At 37.5% G+C, this 16,848-nt stretch overlaps 1 protein-coding gene across 25 annotated transcripts in view; it reads left to right on the top strand.

The window, feature by feature from the left end:
* The window catches only part of PARD3 (par-3 family cell polarity regulator), a 724,129-nt gene that overhangs the window by 247,250 nt on the left and 460,031 nt on the right, over positions 1–16,848 (top strand). For all 25 annotated transcript variants that reach the window (XR_002828697.1, XM_023752233.1, XM_023752234.1 and 22 more), the window contains one exon: positions 10,331–10,509. Coding sequence is in view for 24 of the 25 variants with exons in the window: in XM_023752233.1 (XP_023608001.1) it covers positions 10,331–10,509 (179 nt within the window). In the remaining variant the exon portion in view is untranslated. The remainder of the gene's footprint in view (positions 1–10,330; positions 10,510–16,848) is intronic.

The following is a 16,848-nucleotide window of genomic DNA, read 5'->3' as shown; positions in this document are numbered from 1 at the left end:
AACCCATAACCAGGGCATGTGCCTTTGATTGGAATCGAACCTGGGGCCCCTCAGTCCGCAGGCCAATGCTCTATCCACTGACCCAAACCAGCTTGGGCTTAAACACTGTTTTCTACCCTCAGGGGAATGAATGATAACACTTGGAGTGCGGGTGAATTTCCGCCAAAATATAAGATGGCTCTGTCTTTTGGTTTTGTTCCATCCACCAAAAGGGTGGATTACAAACAAATATTTGGTAATACGCAGTTACAATCGGCCCGAGTTTACACGTTTCCCGCACTCCACCGCAAATCTATATGAAACCGAGTTTTAAGACGGCTCCCGCGGAGTACGCGCAATTCACGCGAGCCGACTTAACTCGTTTCCCGCACTCCAAGTGATAAGAAAGGAATCCCTGGATTATAATTGTATCTTTCACAATTGGGGAATATTTTGTTCTTGACTGATGTATTTTAAAAATATATATATTTCTTTATTGATTTCAGAGGGGAAGGGGGGGAGAGAGAGATAGAAACATCAGTGATGAGAGAGAATCATTGATCAGCTGCCTCTTGCACGCCCCCTACTGGTCATCGATCCCACAACCTGGGCATGTGCCCTTGACCGGAATCGAACCTGGGACCCTTCAGTCTGCAGGCCGACGCTCTATCCACTGAGCCAAACCAGCTAGGGCTTGACTGATATATTTTAACCAACTTCTAAAAATTTTAGTTCCTGTTGTGTGTGTGTGTGTGTGTGTGTGTGTAGGGAGGGAAAAGGGTGGTGACAATGAATAGAGTGAATTATTTGTCCTCCAGTTAAATGACTAGCTGATGCTATTAGAAGCAGAAACTATGTGCGTTGGGAGAAAGGAACAGAGGAGTTCCACTAGCATCATGAGCTACATAGCTTTCTTGTGCCCCTCCAGATTCACTGTCCATTTTTGTCCCATGTGGTCAGAGCTGACCTCTCACATGGCATCAACCAGGTTCTGTGCTCTCTAGCTTGTGCCTGGCTTAGGCCTGGGGATGCACCTGCAGGGCATTGATGGAGAGTGGGAAAAGAGCAAAGACAGGTCTCATTTCTGGGGCCCCTCTTTGTCTGGTTGTGGTTTGCTGGTAGCTATGGCCCTGCAAACCATAGCCATAGGCTCTCCTTGCCCTGGGGGTGGTGAAGGCCTCATGGGAACTTCATCCCTTGTTGCTTTTTCTTAATCCTGCCATATATTTGTCAATAGTCCTTCCATGAAATGTTCCTCTAATACCCCTTTCTGAATTAGCCAACTGTTTGCTGCTGGGACACTAATATTGGAGCTGACAAATTTGAGGAATTGGTACCTTTTGAGGAAAACCCATAGAGCATAGGACACTGTACAGCAAAGGTTGTAAGTGGGATAGAGGGAATATGCTGGCTAGTCTGTTGTCATTGGTAAGGTGTGGAGTTGTCCTATTGTTAGGCATGTTGAGGAAGCCATCAGAGTGGATATTCTACAGCAAGCATGCCAAACTCAAAGGCTAACACAGGCCAAATAAAAAAGGTTTTAAGTTTATGGGGGCCCTAAAAAAAAAAAAGCTTCAATTTTCATAGAAACGCAGGTTTATTTCGTTAGAGACATTCTGATCACAAAGTGCTGAAATAAATGAGTAATTGTTAACATAAAATAATAGAACATTTTAATAAAATTAATATTATTTTCTTGAACATTAACTTACCAGACACTGAATAACTGCACAAATTAATAAGCATAATGCAAATAAACCTATTTTTCTTGTTCTCCAAAAGCAAAATATTTCCTGTTGGGCACACCAAACAAGTCAGTACAAGAATCATGACATGGCAATTGGCTGCTAAAATATTTGCTGCTAACTGGTGTGCCTGTGTGTGAGGCGCATAAGGGAAATGAATGCAACATGATTATAGTAATCAGTCATTAGTGAACGTTGTAATTCGTTATTAATAATTATGTATAACAGGATATTGTAAAAATTTTGTTATGAAATTTTTATTAAAATGTTTCTTACATACCGTTATATTGGCTGGGCTGCAAAAATATTTGTTGTGGGCCACATGGGGCATGCGGGCTGCAAGTTTGACATGCTTGGTCTACAGGGTGCAAACAGTGTGTGTAGCAGTTGAGCTTTGGCTATGAGAAGACTGTTGTAGGAAATCCTATCCTATCTAATAAAGAGGGGATATGCTAATTGACCCTCACGCCATTGCACAGATGGTAGAACCCACAGCCAATAAGTCAATATGCTAATTGACTGCCCCACCCTCAAAGATGGCGGCTCCCACAGCCACAAGATGGTGGCGCCCACTCCACTTAACCCCACCGTGGCAGCAGGCACGCAGCAAGGCCAGGCCTGCCCCCAGGCGGGCCCGCCCGTTCTGCGCGCCTGCCTCCGGAGTTCCCCAGTCCCTTCAGCCCCCTAGCCACCCAGGGCCGGCCCGAGGCACAGGCAAGTCTCACATGGTGGCTGCCCTGCTGACACCCGAGACACAGGCAAGCCTTGGATGGCGGCTGCCCAGCCACACAGGGCTGGCACGAGGTGCAGGCAAGCCTCGGATGGAGGGCTACCCATCCGATGCCCGAGATGCAGGCAAGCCTCGGATGGCAGCTGCCCAGCCACCCAGGGTGGCCCGAGGCTCAGGTAATCAGGGTCGGCTGAGGCTTGCGCTGCTGGCAGTAGCAGCAGCAGAGGTGTGACGGGGCGTCACCTTCCCCTGATCGTCGGGTCGCCTCCCGCCTCTGAGGGCTCCCGGACTGTGATAGGGGGCAGGCCAGGCTGAGGGACATCCCCCCACTCCAGTGCATGAATTTTCATGCACCGGGCCTCTAGTACTTTAATAAGATCCCATTGTCCTGATTGCTACAGGCCTTGACATTGACTTCTCACCTGGGATTTTCTATTTAACTTTTGGGGGGTTTTTTTGTTTGTTTGTGTGCATTTTTTAAAAGTGCATTTTATTGATTTCAGAGAGGGAGAGAGAGATAAAAGTATCAGTGGTGAGAGGGAATCATTGATCCGCTGTATTGTGCATGTCTCCTACTGGGGGGTCAAGCCCACAACTGGGGCAAATACCCTGACTAGGAATTGAATTGTGACCTCCTGGTTCATGGGTTGACGCTCAAACACAACCACGCTGGCCAGGCTTGTGTGTATTTTAATTGAGATAATTGTAGAATTATCATATTTTATTCCTCTGAGTCCAGTTATAAGAAATACTATAGAGATATTCCTTTTATATTTTACTTAATGGTAAGGTTTTAAAAAACTGTAATATTTTATCACAATAACAATATTAACATTTCTACAACTTACCAATCCTATTCAGATTTCCCCACTTTTACTTGTACTCATTTGAGTATTTGGAGGGCTTTTGATCAGGGTAGTTATATTTTCAGTTTCAGAATGAGAATTCTAGTGCTATAAATTTAATATGCCTTGGAAAAGGTCTTGGTTTTTCTTTGAAAACATTTATATGACATTAGAGTATCACACATATATTTTCCCCTTGACTTTCTTTTCCCTCCTAAGTGTCTAAGATTCAATGAACCATTGAAGCTATCCTATTATCTATAGAAATGTTTTCCATTCAACCTTTTCAAGAAATCACCTGTTATGTCCAGTGAAATGTAAGCATACTGTGGACTTGACACATTTTAGTTCTTCCCAGACAGCAGTGTGGTCAAATCCAAATTGTAAGGGCAGGGAGTCAGTTAACAAACTTTCCATTTACAGTTGGGTCACAGAGCAGTATGACCTATGACTCATCCCTGAATCAATCTATCTGGTTCTTAATACACTCATCTGTAAATGAGATATTTTTATTTATATCTAAGGCAAATTCCAACTACAGTATTATTTATTTATTGCTTATATATAAAATAATATCAGGGTGATAAAACTCATTTTATATCCTCTCAGAATCTTTCACTATTTTTTAAAGTTTATTTCTTACCTTGCTTTCCACAAATTTCTATCAAGGATTTTGCCCCAGTAAGTTAAATACTGGTAAATACCTTTATAAAAAGGGACAATACATATTATTGGAAGGTCAGTTTTGCAATCCTGATGACAGGTTTTTATCTCATGGTATGTCTTAATAACTTGGTTCTTCTCACTGGGAGATATGTCTTTGGAAATGTATAATATCCCCAAAGATTGGGGATGCAGTGTTCATTATGCATAAAAAGTAATTTTGCTTTTGGTATCATAACTTCTAATAGAACATGTGAAACTATATCATTTCTAGATTTGATTAAATACCTCTCTTGTTAGAGATGGTTTATTCATTGCTTTGAGTAGTTAAATAATTTAGAAATCACTAGAAGAATGAAAGAAGAGAAGCAATGATAATGCTGATTAGGAGTAAGTTTGGGATATTTAACAGTTAAAAAAGATATATCTGCCTTTTTAGTATTTGCTATAATTCATTATTTGATTTGCCATTTCCCTCTTATTGAAAAGGCATCCTACCTAGAGAAGCATCAGTGCTCACAGTGAACTAGTGCCACAGAGAATGTTAAATCTTGTGATGAGGGTTAATTGCTGTTTTATCCACTCTTCAAAGGAATGCACACATCAAACCATCACCACCACCCTCCAGGACCCAGTGTCATTGCACCAGTGCCTATGTGCTTCAGCCAGCAGCTTAATTTTGAAAAGCCTCATCTTTTAATTTTCTTTTTAATATTTCAGAGAATATACTTTTTATATATTTTATATAAATATATTACGGGTCAGGAATTATCATGTTTTTAAATACATTGACTTTCTTAAAATTGAGGATGAGGAATGGTAGTAGTAATGACCAAATTACCTTAAAGGAGAAACTCCTATTATTTTTATTTTTTAAATAGTGTTTCAGTATAGAGACAACACATTTTTTAAAATATATTTTTATTGATTTCAGAGAAGAAGGGAGTGGGAGAGAGAGATAGAAACATAAATGATGAGAGAGAATCACTGATTGGATGCCTCCTGCATAGCCCCCAATGGGGATTGAGGCCACAACCCAGGCATGTACCCTGACCAGAAAAGAACCATGATCTCTTGGTTTATAGGTCGATGTTCAAACAGTGAGCCATGCTGACAGGGTGTCCTATTATTTTTAATTACGGTAAAGAACACTAATTACATCAGAATACTAGTAATGCTGACATATACTGTTTGTCCCAGAAATATGAACAAATCATAGAGGAAAAGGCTGTATTCACATTTTATTCCTCTGAGACCAAGACAAATGTGCATTCTTTATGCAGCATACTAGTATGTATCATCAGGACAGTGAAAGGTGAGAAACCTGTCGGATATACCAGGCAGTAGGGTTTTATGATTCATTTTGTTGATTAAGGTCCAATGTTTATAGTATATTTTTTCCCTATAAAATTTGACTCAACTTGGTACAAGGCCTCATGCCATTTGTGGCTGCATCTGCACCACTACCTATAGCTCTGGTGTTGCTTGTAATACTTTAACCTGTTTTGAGGCACCTGATAAGGGTTGCTGAAAAGGCTTTGAAATGCTTTTATTATTATTTTTTAAGAACATTTTTCATAAATTGTTACAAGGGATCACTGATGTAGGTGTGTACTAGTATAAACTTACATGAAATCACACATATTTTAGCATAAAAAAGATCTGACCCCAACAGTCCAGCCTCTGTTTTTATAGTTTAAGAGACTGAGGCTTGGAGAGGTGAGCCAAATTGCAAGGGTTGCAAGTCTAGCCAAGTGGTTCTTCATATGTAGTCTGTGGGTCCTTTCGAGTCACAAAGACCATGTCAAGGAGATAGTGAGGGCAAAAATTTTTTTTTCATAAACTTACTAAGATACATTTTGTGTTTGCTGGGTTGTCATCTGCATCAATGATTCCTCGGCACTGATGGGTAAAATGCAGGCCCTTAGGACATATCAAAGCAGTGGCATCATATGTCTTCACCCAGCATGCACACAGTTTCTTTTAAAGATTAGTGGTTGTCTTCAGAAAAACTTTTATGTGATGGCCTGAATTGTAATTAAAGTAGCTATTTATATTTGAAAGAAGGACAAAAAAACTATGGTTATTTAGCCTTTAGTGTCTGGAAGATCTAGAAAACGAATGAAGTGAGCCTGTCATTACAAGGCTAACAACTGACAGCATTTGTTGTCACAAATAACCAGTAAGCTTTCTAGTGAAAATTACATTTTGGAAAACTTATATCCTGCTGTGAGCATGACAACTTCCCAATGCTTAGTGACTTTTCTGATTAAATTGGTAGTGATGTAGTTCACACATGTAATTTTCTGATAGGAAGAAATATATCACCATTTGGAAAATTGGCATAACCCAATTACTAATATATTCCAAATAATAAATATTATAATTTTTTCATGGGTTTATGATCCATTCAAAGTATAACAGACAAATAGATTTTAATGTAACAAAGAATGATAAGTTTACATTCCTATTGCAGCTACTCTTTGGGAAATTTAAGTTTGGTGTGGTATCAAAAAAGAATACTCATAATTACCTAGAAGAATTATTAAAATGCTGGTTATTTCTTCCAAAGGTCTTGCGCATGCATATAAGCATAACCAATGGACACAGAAACTAGGGGAGTAAGGGCATGTACAGGGGAGGGGGGGCCGGGGAGAGGTCACTAGGAGAAAAAGGAGACATATGTAATACTATATGTAATACTTTAAACAATAAAGAATTTTAAAAAATGATGTTTATTCTTCCAGCTAAATATTTGTGAAGTTTTTAAAAATACTTTGCCATATTGCAACAGATTGAATGCAGAATCAGTGATGAGAACCCAGATGTCTTCGATTAAGCAATGTGTAAAACTCCCCCTAACTTTTCTGTTTTTCAAAATGGAATTTTCATATAATTCTGTTCTTTATGTTAACAGTAATGGTTTTATTATTAACTTAAACATGAATTAATAAATATTAAAAAAATTTTCATTTTTACTTCTAATATGGTAATTGTTCTTAGCTATACCCCACATAAACAAAAGCTTTTGGGGTCCTCAGTAATTTTCATGGTGTGAATGGATCCTGAGATGAAAGTTGAAGAGATCTGGTGCAGTCTCTTTTTTTCTGGGGCATTCTTGTTATTTTACACATTGTACTTCGTCTGTTTAACCAGTACTTATTTGATTGTTTTTTGTTTTTGTTTTTATTTTATTTCTCCTATGTTAACATTTCCAAAATTGGGATGCCTGTTGTTTTAAAATGTATGTATAGCTAATGTAATATTTCTTTAATTCACCCAAATCAAATGTTGCTGTTAGTTAAAACCACTCTATGATTTCTTAGTGTATATATAATTTTACTTTGAAAACAGTAAAATTCATCCCTTTTATAAAATTTAGACTAATACTTTTATCTGCTTGTAGATAAAAATAAAATTTGTCAAATAATGGAACTGATTTTATAATTTGGGTAGTGATTGAGCACTGACCCAGTAGTCTGAAAACTCTCAACCTAGTGGGAATAGAGGGATCATTTCTCAACATAATAAAAGCGTTATATGAATGACCTACAGCTAACATCATACTCAATGGACAAAAGTTAAACCATTTCTTATAAGAACTGGAACAAGACAGGGATGCTCCCTTTCACCACTCCTGTTCAACATAGTACCAGAAGTGTTAGCTGTAGTATCAGTCAAGAAGAAGAAATAAAAGGTATCCAAATTATAAAGGAGGAAGTAAAATTCACTATTTGCAGTTGACATGATTCTGTACATATAAAACCCTAAAGACTCCATAAAAAACTACTAGATTTAATAACTGAATTCAGCAACATAGCAGGTTATAAAATTAACATCCAGAAATCTATGGCATTTTTATACACCAATAATGAACACTCAGAAAGGGAAACCAAACAACCCCATTTACCATTGAAACATAAAAATTTATATACGTAGGAATAAACTTAACCAAGCAGGTAAAAGACTTGCACATGGAAAACTACAGGACATTGTTAAAAGAGATAGAGGAAGAGAGGAAGACATACGTAAGTGGAGGAATGTACCGTGTTCATAGATTGGTAGAATCAGCATCATTAAAATGGCCATACTACCAAAAGCAATCTATAGATTCAATGCAATCCCTATCAAAACACCAATGGATTATTTCATAAACCTAGAACAGATATTCCAAAAATATATATGGAATTGAAAAAGACCCTGAATAGCCACAGAAATCTTGAGAAAGAAGAAAAAATTTGGAGGGATAATAATGTCAGATATTAAGTTAGATTACAATGCCACTATACTCAAAATAGCCTGGTACTGGCACACAAACAGACATATAGACCAATGGAACAGAACATAGAACCCAGAAACAGACCCAAGACATTATGCCCAATTAATATTTGACAAAGGAGGCCAGAGCATACAATGGGGTCAAGATAGTCTCTTTAATAAATGGTGCTGGGAAAATTGGACAGATATGTGCAAAAAATGAAATTAGACCACGAACTTACACCATACACAAACTAAAAATGGATAAAGGACTTTAATGTAAGATGTGAAACCATAAAGATCTTAGAATAATCCATTGGTAGCAAAATCTCAGGCGTCTCTTGTAGCATTTTCTTTACAGATACATTTCTTACGACAATGGAAACTAAGGAGAAAATCAACAAGTGGGACTACATCAAAATAAAAAGCTTCTGCACAGCAAAATAAACCATCAATAAAATAACAAGAGAGCCCACAGCATGGGAGAGCATATTTGCCAATAATACATCTGATATACAAATTTTACAGGGAGCTCATACAACTTAACAAAAGGAAGACAAACCAATTAAAAAACAAGCAAAAGACCGAAATAGACACTTCTCCACAATGGACATACAGAAGGCCAAAAGGCATATGAAACAATGCTTAAAGCCACTAATCATCTGAGAGATCTAAATCAAAAGACCAATGAGGTACTACCTCACACCTGTCAGAATGGCTTCATCAACAAATCAACAAATGCCAATCCTGGTGAGGATGTGGAGAAAAGGGAACTCTCATACACTGCATTTGGGAATGCAGACTGGTGCACCCACGAGGAAAACATTTTGGAGTTTCCTCAAAAAACTAAAACTGGAACTACCATTTGACCCAGTGATTCCACTTCTAGGAATATATCCCATGAATTCAGAAACACCCATCAGAAAGAATATATGCACCCCTATATTCATAGCAGTGCAATATAACCTGTAGTGCCTGTAATTAGTTGTCTTTAATTTAGCATCCTCAAGGATTAGTGTTCTAAAAATGTTTCTTATATAGTGTAAATGATGAGTTTACAAAACTGTTAAAGGTGTTTTCTTAGAGACTTTTTATAAATATTTAACCTGCATCCCGGTTTTTATAAACATATTTAGCATATATCAAGCTAATTTTTTTGCCTTGTTTTTAAGTGATTTTGCTCAGTTGATGAGTAGGACTTTTGGTTCTGATTCTCAATATCATAGACTCACGTGCTTTCATTTTTCTCTTCGTTTCTTCTCTATGTAACAGTGATTATATCTGCTAAAATGTTCTTAATGCTACTGATAAGAAATGTTAACTTGGGTGTCTTAATTGATTTTGTTACAGCATTTGCAAACTCCACTCTTATACAAATACAGTTATTAAAATACTGTCTTTTATGTCATTTTTTATGTGTATATGCCAGATACTACCACCTTATTAGCATATTACTTTTAATGTTTTTTCATCTTAAGGACATGAAATATGATTAATTTTCTGACAATAATTTATTGAACAAAATAAATATTTATTGAACAGAATTCTTTAATAGTCTAGATAAGCACTGTTTAGATTTTGTATTTTTAATCCAGTAGATATGATTTAACTTTGCATGAAATTTGTTTCATGGCTTAGATTTATTATTTATACTTTATTTTTAGAATATATATTTTATTTAGAAATATTAGGATAATAATGACAGTAATGGTCATTATTACTCTCTGCCGAGTATACGCTGTGTATCTGGCAGTGTTTTAAGCATTTTATATCATTTAGTCCTCACAGAAAGAAATACTGTTGTTTTGGTATTTTGCCTATGAATGCACTAGATACAGAGACTATATAAACAACTTGCCCAGAACTACACAAGTGGTGAAACACAAATTCAAGCCCAGACAATTTTACTTCAGAACAGGTCTTTCCTCATACCACATTTCTTTTTCAATAAATTGTTTTAAGGGAACTAATGGAATTTCTGTCTAGAATACTGATCCATCTTAAATAGTTATTTTGCTCTTTAATATTTGGGATTTAAGTACTTTTATCCTAACATGTAGTTTTCTGTCATGAGTTACCCTTTTTAAAAATATGCTTTTTTGTATTTGTAGATATGCCTCTTCATGTCCGACGAAGCAGTGACCCAGCTTTAACTGGCCTCTCAGCTTCTGTCAGTGATAGTAATTTTTCCTCTGAAGAGCCTTCACGAAAAAACCCCACACGCTGGTCAACAACTGCTGGCTTCCTTAAGCAAAACACTGCTGGTAGCCCTAAAACCCGTGACAGGAAGGTAACCACTTCTATTTTGTCTTCTTAGTTTCTTCATGATAGTCAGTGTATGTGCTTAATGAACTTTTACCTCAAAGTTCAGATAGCTTTCTATTTTATATTGCCCTTGCATTTTCTGATAACACTTGTGCTATATATGATCTACATTTATTTCTCCATGTTTGAATAGATAATATGTTCACGTGATTAAAAATGAAAACTTTTTGATATTTAGTATGAAGTGTGTATAAGTAAAGTCCCTACAATGTTTCCTGTCTTACCCCTGTTTTTCTTCAAGAGCAATGCCCTTATTAGTTGTTTTTCATGTTTTTACAGGTATGTTTTACACATGTATACAAATACTCATATTGGCACACATGATACATTAAAGAAATTATAGCATTATGGGTTTTGAAGGATGAAAATGGACTCCATGGTCATTTATTCTAACTACTTAATTGATAACTTTATTTCCCTCCAAAATGGAAGTTTCTTTAGTCCAGTAGTCGCTAACCTTTTGGACCTCATGGACCACCAGTGGTCCGCGGACCACCAGTTGACAACCGCTGCTCCAAAGGTTTCCTTAAACCAGCATTTGTCAACCTTTCGGACTCACAGACCACTAGTGTTCCGCAGACCAAGGGTTGGCGACCACTGCTAGTCTACAAAATGGAAATTTCTTTTTTGATCGAATTTATTTTAGTCCTGAACTAATTTTTTTAGTCTGTTTAGTTTATTTTTTCTAATTTTTTTTATTAATGCTCTTTGTCATATATTTCTACAGTGCCCTATCATCTTATTTCGTTACAGTTATAACCCTTTACCTAATGAGCTTTAACCTATGTTAGTCATTTTCCCTATTGAACCTATAGAATAATGTTCAGTTAACATCTGTTGAGTGAATTAATCAACATTTTCAATGGTAGCACATTATGTATCGTGTGTGTGCACATATATGTATGTATATATATATAGTATATATTGAGAAATGTGGAACTATACTAATCACATCTTAATATAAAAATGAATGTGGCTTGAGGTTTGCTTTATTTGTTTGTTGCATCTATGTGAAAACACCCATTTTACATATTTCTTTTAACTTGGTTTTGCATTTCTATAAACTTCTTTGTACTAGTTCAAGTAAGAAAACAATTCTGTAATACATTACTGTAAACTGCAAAGCAACTACCAGGAAAAAACAGTGTACTGAAGTCTCTGATTTTTTTGGATTAAGGATTTAACTGTAAGGCCCATTCTTCTGAAACAGTTTATTATACATTTGATGAGGAATTTGGAGTATTTTTTTATTGAGATTAGCTTGAAGTTTTAGAATGCTTTATTATGCAGTAGACTGTCCAAAGATATAGAATCCAGTTTATGAATAGACCTCATGACATTTAACTTGTGTTCAGAATAGATCTAATTTCCATGGATATTCATAAATGTATAAAAAAAGTTAGGCAGTGAGTTGAAGAGGTGAAGTGATTGAGGTGTGGGGCTGTGGGGGTGGGGAGGGGAAAGAAGAAAAAAAAAGAGAAAGCACTCATGGACACAGACAACAGTGTGGTGGTTGAGGAGGTGGAAGAGGGCCTAGAGTGAATAAATGGTGATGGGAAAAAAATTTCGTTACTTTAAAAAATTTTTTATTTTATTGATTTCAGAGAGGAAGGGAGGGGGAGAGAGAGGTAGAAACATCAATGATGAGAGATAATCATTGATTGGCTGCCTCCTGCACTCACCCTATTGGGGATCGAGCATGCAACCCGGGCATGTGCCCTTGACAGGAATCAAACCAGGGACCCTTCAGTCCACAGGCCAATGCTCTGTCCACTGAGCCAAACCAGCTAGGGCTAAATAGGTTTTAAAGTAGGTGAAGTATAGTGGGTCAGAAATCATTGAAAATAATCATTGTTTCCTTTATAACTCATTAAATATCTTGGGTGTGTGGATCAGCTTCAGTTGTAGCAAAGGGAAGCACAGTAGCCATTTTAAACATAACAGGACTTAATACTAAGAATTTGTTTTAAGAGAGATTAAAAATGGTGGCAGAGTAAGTGGATGCTACACAGACATGCTTCCAAGACCAAACTGGAATTAAAACTGAAGTGCAAAAATACAATACTGAATAATCAACTAAAGACTGGCTGGAGAGAACTCTAATCCCAAGGATGGAAAGTGGAGACTACGTAGAGACTGGTAGGAAGTGTAGAGCAATGGAAGGGCTTGTCGGGTTCCCACAGACAACAGCTGAAGTTCTGGAGATATACACTGAGTGGCCAGATTATTATGACCACCTGAGCTTTTTAGGCAAATTAGCCGTACACTGCATCGTATGGGATATGGAAGCCGAAGGCCTGTTCGAACACCTTTGCTGTCTGCAGTTACCAAGATAAAACGTGTCCAATTCGCACAGGAACACAAGGATTGGACAGTCGAGCATTGGAAAAATGTCATGTGGTCCAATGAATCACGTTTCCAGTTGCATCATGCAGATGGCAGAGTGAGAATTTGGCGGAAACAGCATGAAAGCATGCACCCCACATGCATGAGTACAACCCTTCAAGCTGGTGGGGGCAGTGTTATGGTTTGGTGCATGTGTTCCTGGCATGATTTGGGCCCTTTAATTCATTTGGAACAACGTCTGAATAGCATAACATACCTAAGTATCCTTGCTGATCAAGTTCATCCTATCATGTTGATGGCATATCCCAATGAAGATGGCTTCTTCCAACAAGACAATGAGCCATGCCACAGTGCTCCTATTGTTTCAGGAGTGCTTTCAAGAACATGAGGGAGACTTTACCTTGCTTAGGTGGCCCCTACAATCACCAGATCTCAATCCAGTTGAGCATTTGTGGGACGAAGTTAAAAGAGCCATCAGGCAGCTGGTTCCACAACCATCAAATCTCACAGAACTGGACAGTGCTATTTATCAGGCATGGTGTCAGATTCCTCACATCACCTTTCAACATCTTGTGGAGTCAATGCCAAGAAGAATCGCCGCAGTATTGAAGGCAAAAGGTGGCCCAACGAAGTACTGATGGGGTGGTCATAATCTGGCCACTCAGTGTATTTTCAGCTGTCGGGGGTTGATACTGAGAACTCTGGCATCTAAACCCTAAGCTGGTGTCCCCAGGAGAGAGCACCAGACCTGAGAAAGGTGAGCTGTGAAAACCAGCAGGATTGCTATTTGCCAGGGAGAAATGACTTGAAATGCAGGCAGACTCCTAAAGGGCCAACCCACAAATTTTGTGTGCAGCTACTAATGTTGGGCTTCGGCAGAGGGAGGGCAGAGTGGACAGTAGCTGTGAGCAGAAGCCAAGATTGGGGCTCTGGGGTTAGAGCTTGGAGGGCAGATACCTCGGTTTCCTGTGCTGAGTTTTTCCCTCATGCTGCTGAAGACATCTTTCTCAGGCAGACCTTGGCTATCCGGGCAATTTTTGACTGTGGGAGAAGACAGTTGCCCCACCTTATTGGGAAACCCCTTGCCACACCTTGTGGTGTTTCAGAGGCCCATTAAGAAACTGAGAATAACAATTAGTATCCAGGCAGATGCAATTGGCCACACCCGGCTGGAACACCTCTCGCCCTACCTTTGTAAGATTGCCTTATGCTACTCAAGACTGGATGCAATCTGTTTTCAGGCAGAGGTGGATCTCTGGAGGCTTTGAGTCTTTACCTTATATAATTAGTCAGAAACAGCGTTTGACACTGTCCTGCACTAGAGATTGGGAAGTGTAGCACATCTACCTAATACACAGTCACAAAGCCAAACAGACAGCCGAAATGAGTAGACAAGAAAAAACCCTTAAATGAAAACAGGAGAATTCTCCAGAAGAAGACCTAAATGAAATGTAGATAAGAAATTTATCAGATATAGAGTTCAGAGTAATCATGGTAAACATGCTCAACAGCATGAAAGAAGATATAGTAACTATTAAGAATGACATAGCACAAATAAAGAACAAAATGGAAGGGATACAAAGCAGATTAGGGGAAGCCAAGGATTGAATTAGTGAATTAGAAGACAGGGTACAAAGAAATCAATCAGAGAGCCAAAAAGAAAAAAAAAACAATTAAGAAACATGAGGATAGCTTAAGGAGCTGTGGGACAACGTGAATGTAACAATATTCAAATAGCAGGTGTGCCAGAAGGAAAAGAATGTTTGCAAGGGATAGAGAACCTGTTTGAAGAAATAATGGCAGAAAACTTACCTGTCCTGGTGAAGGAAAACGTCTCAAGTTCCTAAGGCACAGAGAGTCCCAAGTAAGAAGATCCCAAACAGGCCCACGCACAGACACATCATAATTCCAAAGATTAAAGACAGAGAGAATCTCAAAGGCAATAAGAGAAAAGCAATTTGTTACCTACATAGGAGTTTACATAAGGCTGTCAGCTAATTTCTCATCAGAAGCTCTACAAGCCAGAAGGGTATGGCATGAAGTACTCAAGGTAATGAAAAGCAAGGATCTGAAAAAAAAGATTACTATATCCAGCAAGGCTATCATTCAGTATAGATGGGGAAATAAAGAGCTTTTCAGACAGAAAAAGGCTAAAGGAGTTTATCACCACCAGATCAGTACTATAAGAAATGCTCAAGTGACTGCTGTAATGAAAGAACAGCATGAAAGAAGATATAGTAACTATTAAGAATGACATAGCACAAATAAAGAACAAAATGGAAGGGATACAAAGCAGATTAGGGGAAGCCAAGGATTGAATTAGTGAATTAGAAGACAGAGTACAAAGAAATCAATCAGAGAGCCAAAAAGAAAAAAAAAAACAATTAAGAAACATGAGAAGAAATAGAGAGTGAAACATAGGCATAAAATGGGAATAAATAAGTACCTATCAATAATAACCTTAAATATTAATGCATTAAATGCTCCACTCAAAAGGCCTAGGGTAGCTTAATGGATACAATAACATGACCCAATTATATACTGTCTAAAAAAAACCCACTTGAGAACAAAAGTTAAAGAAGATTGAAATCATATCAAGCATCTTCTCAGATCACAGTGGAATGAAAATAGAAATCAATTACTAATTGATTTAGTAAAAATACTAAAAATTCAAACACATGGGATTTAAATAGCATGCTATTGAACAGTGAATAGATATTGATATGACATTGTGATTTTTGTCTTTCAGTTTGTTTATGTGATATATCATGTTCATTGATTTGTGAATATTCTACCAACCTTGCATTTCTAGAATAAATCACACTTGGTCATGGTGTATGATCTTTTGAATATATTGCTGGATCCCATTTGCTAATATTTTTTTGATGATTTCAGCATCTATGTTCATCAAGGATATTGGACTGTAATTCTCTTTCTTTGTAGTGTCTTTATTTGGTTTTGGATTGAGGATAATGATGGCCTCATAAAAAGAGCTTGGAAGTGTTCCTTCCTCTTGTATATTTTGGAATAGTTTGATGATTATAGTTTGAATATTTGGTAAAACTCTCCTGTGAAGCCATCCAGACCTGGGCTTTCGTTTGCTGGCAGTTTTTTAAGTACTGATCCTATTTCAGCAGTTGTTATTGGCATATTCAGGTTTTCTGATTCAGTTTTGGGAGATTGTATTTTTCTAGGAATTGGTCCATTTCATCCACATTGTCCAGCTTGTTGACATATAGTTGTTCATAGTATTTCCTTAAACAATCTTTTGTATTTCTGCAGTGTCAATGGTTACTTCTCTGCTTTCATTTCTGATTTTATTTACTTGGGTCCTCTCTCTCTGTTTCTTGATGATTCTGGCTAATGGTTCATCAATTTTCTTTATCCTTTTAACCAACCAGCTCTTGGTTTCATTGATTTTTTTTTCTTTTTTTTAGTCTATATCATTTATTTCTGCTCTAATCTTTATTACTTCCTTCTACTTACTCTGGGATTTTCTTGTTCTCATTCTGATTCTTTAAGTTGTAGGGTTAAATAGTTTATTGTGGATTTTTTCTTGTTTTTGAGGTAGGCCTGTAGTGCTATGAACTTCCCTCTCAGGACTGCTTTTTCTGTGTCCCAGAGATTTGGGGTTGTTGTGTGTTCATTTTCTTTTTTTTCCAGGAATTTTTTTTAAATTTTTTTCTTGATCTGGTTGGTAACCCATTCATTGTTTAATAACATGCTATTTAGTCTCCATGTGTTTATATGTTTTGGGGTGTTTTTACTGTAGTTAATTTCTAATTTCAATGTGTCCTAACATGTGGTCTATCTTTGTGAATGATCCATGTGCACTTTAGAAGAATGTATATTCTGAAGCTTTGGGGTGAAATGTTCTATAAATGTCAGTTAAATCCATCTGACCCAGTGTGTCCTTTAGAATCACTGTTTGCTTGTGAAGTTTTTGTCTGGAAGATCT

Source organism: Myotis lucifugus, unplaced genomic scaffold (assembly GCF_000147115.1).
Source record: "Myotis lucifugus unplaced genomic scaffold, Myoluc2.0 scaffold_29, whole genome shotgun sequence".
Lineage (NCBI taxonomy): Eukaryota > Metazoa > Chordata > Mammalia > Chiroptera > Vespertilionidae > Myotis > Myotis lucifugus.
Note: the sequence above shows the minus strand (reverse complement) of the source record. Positions and strands in the feature narration are given on the sequence as shown.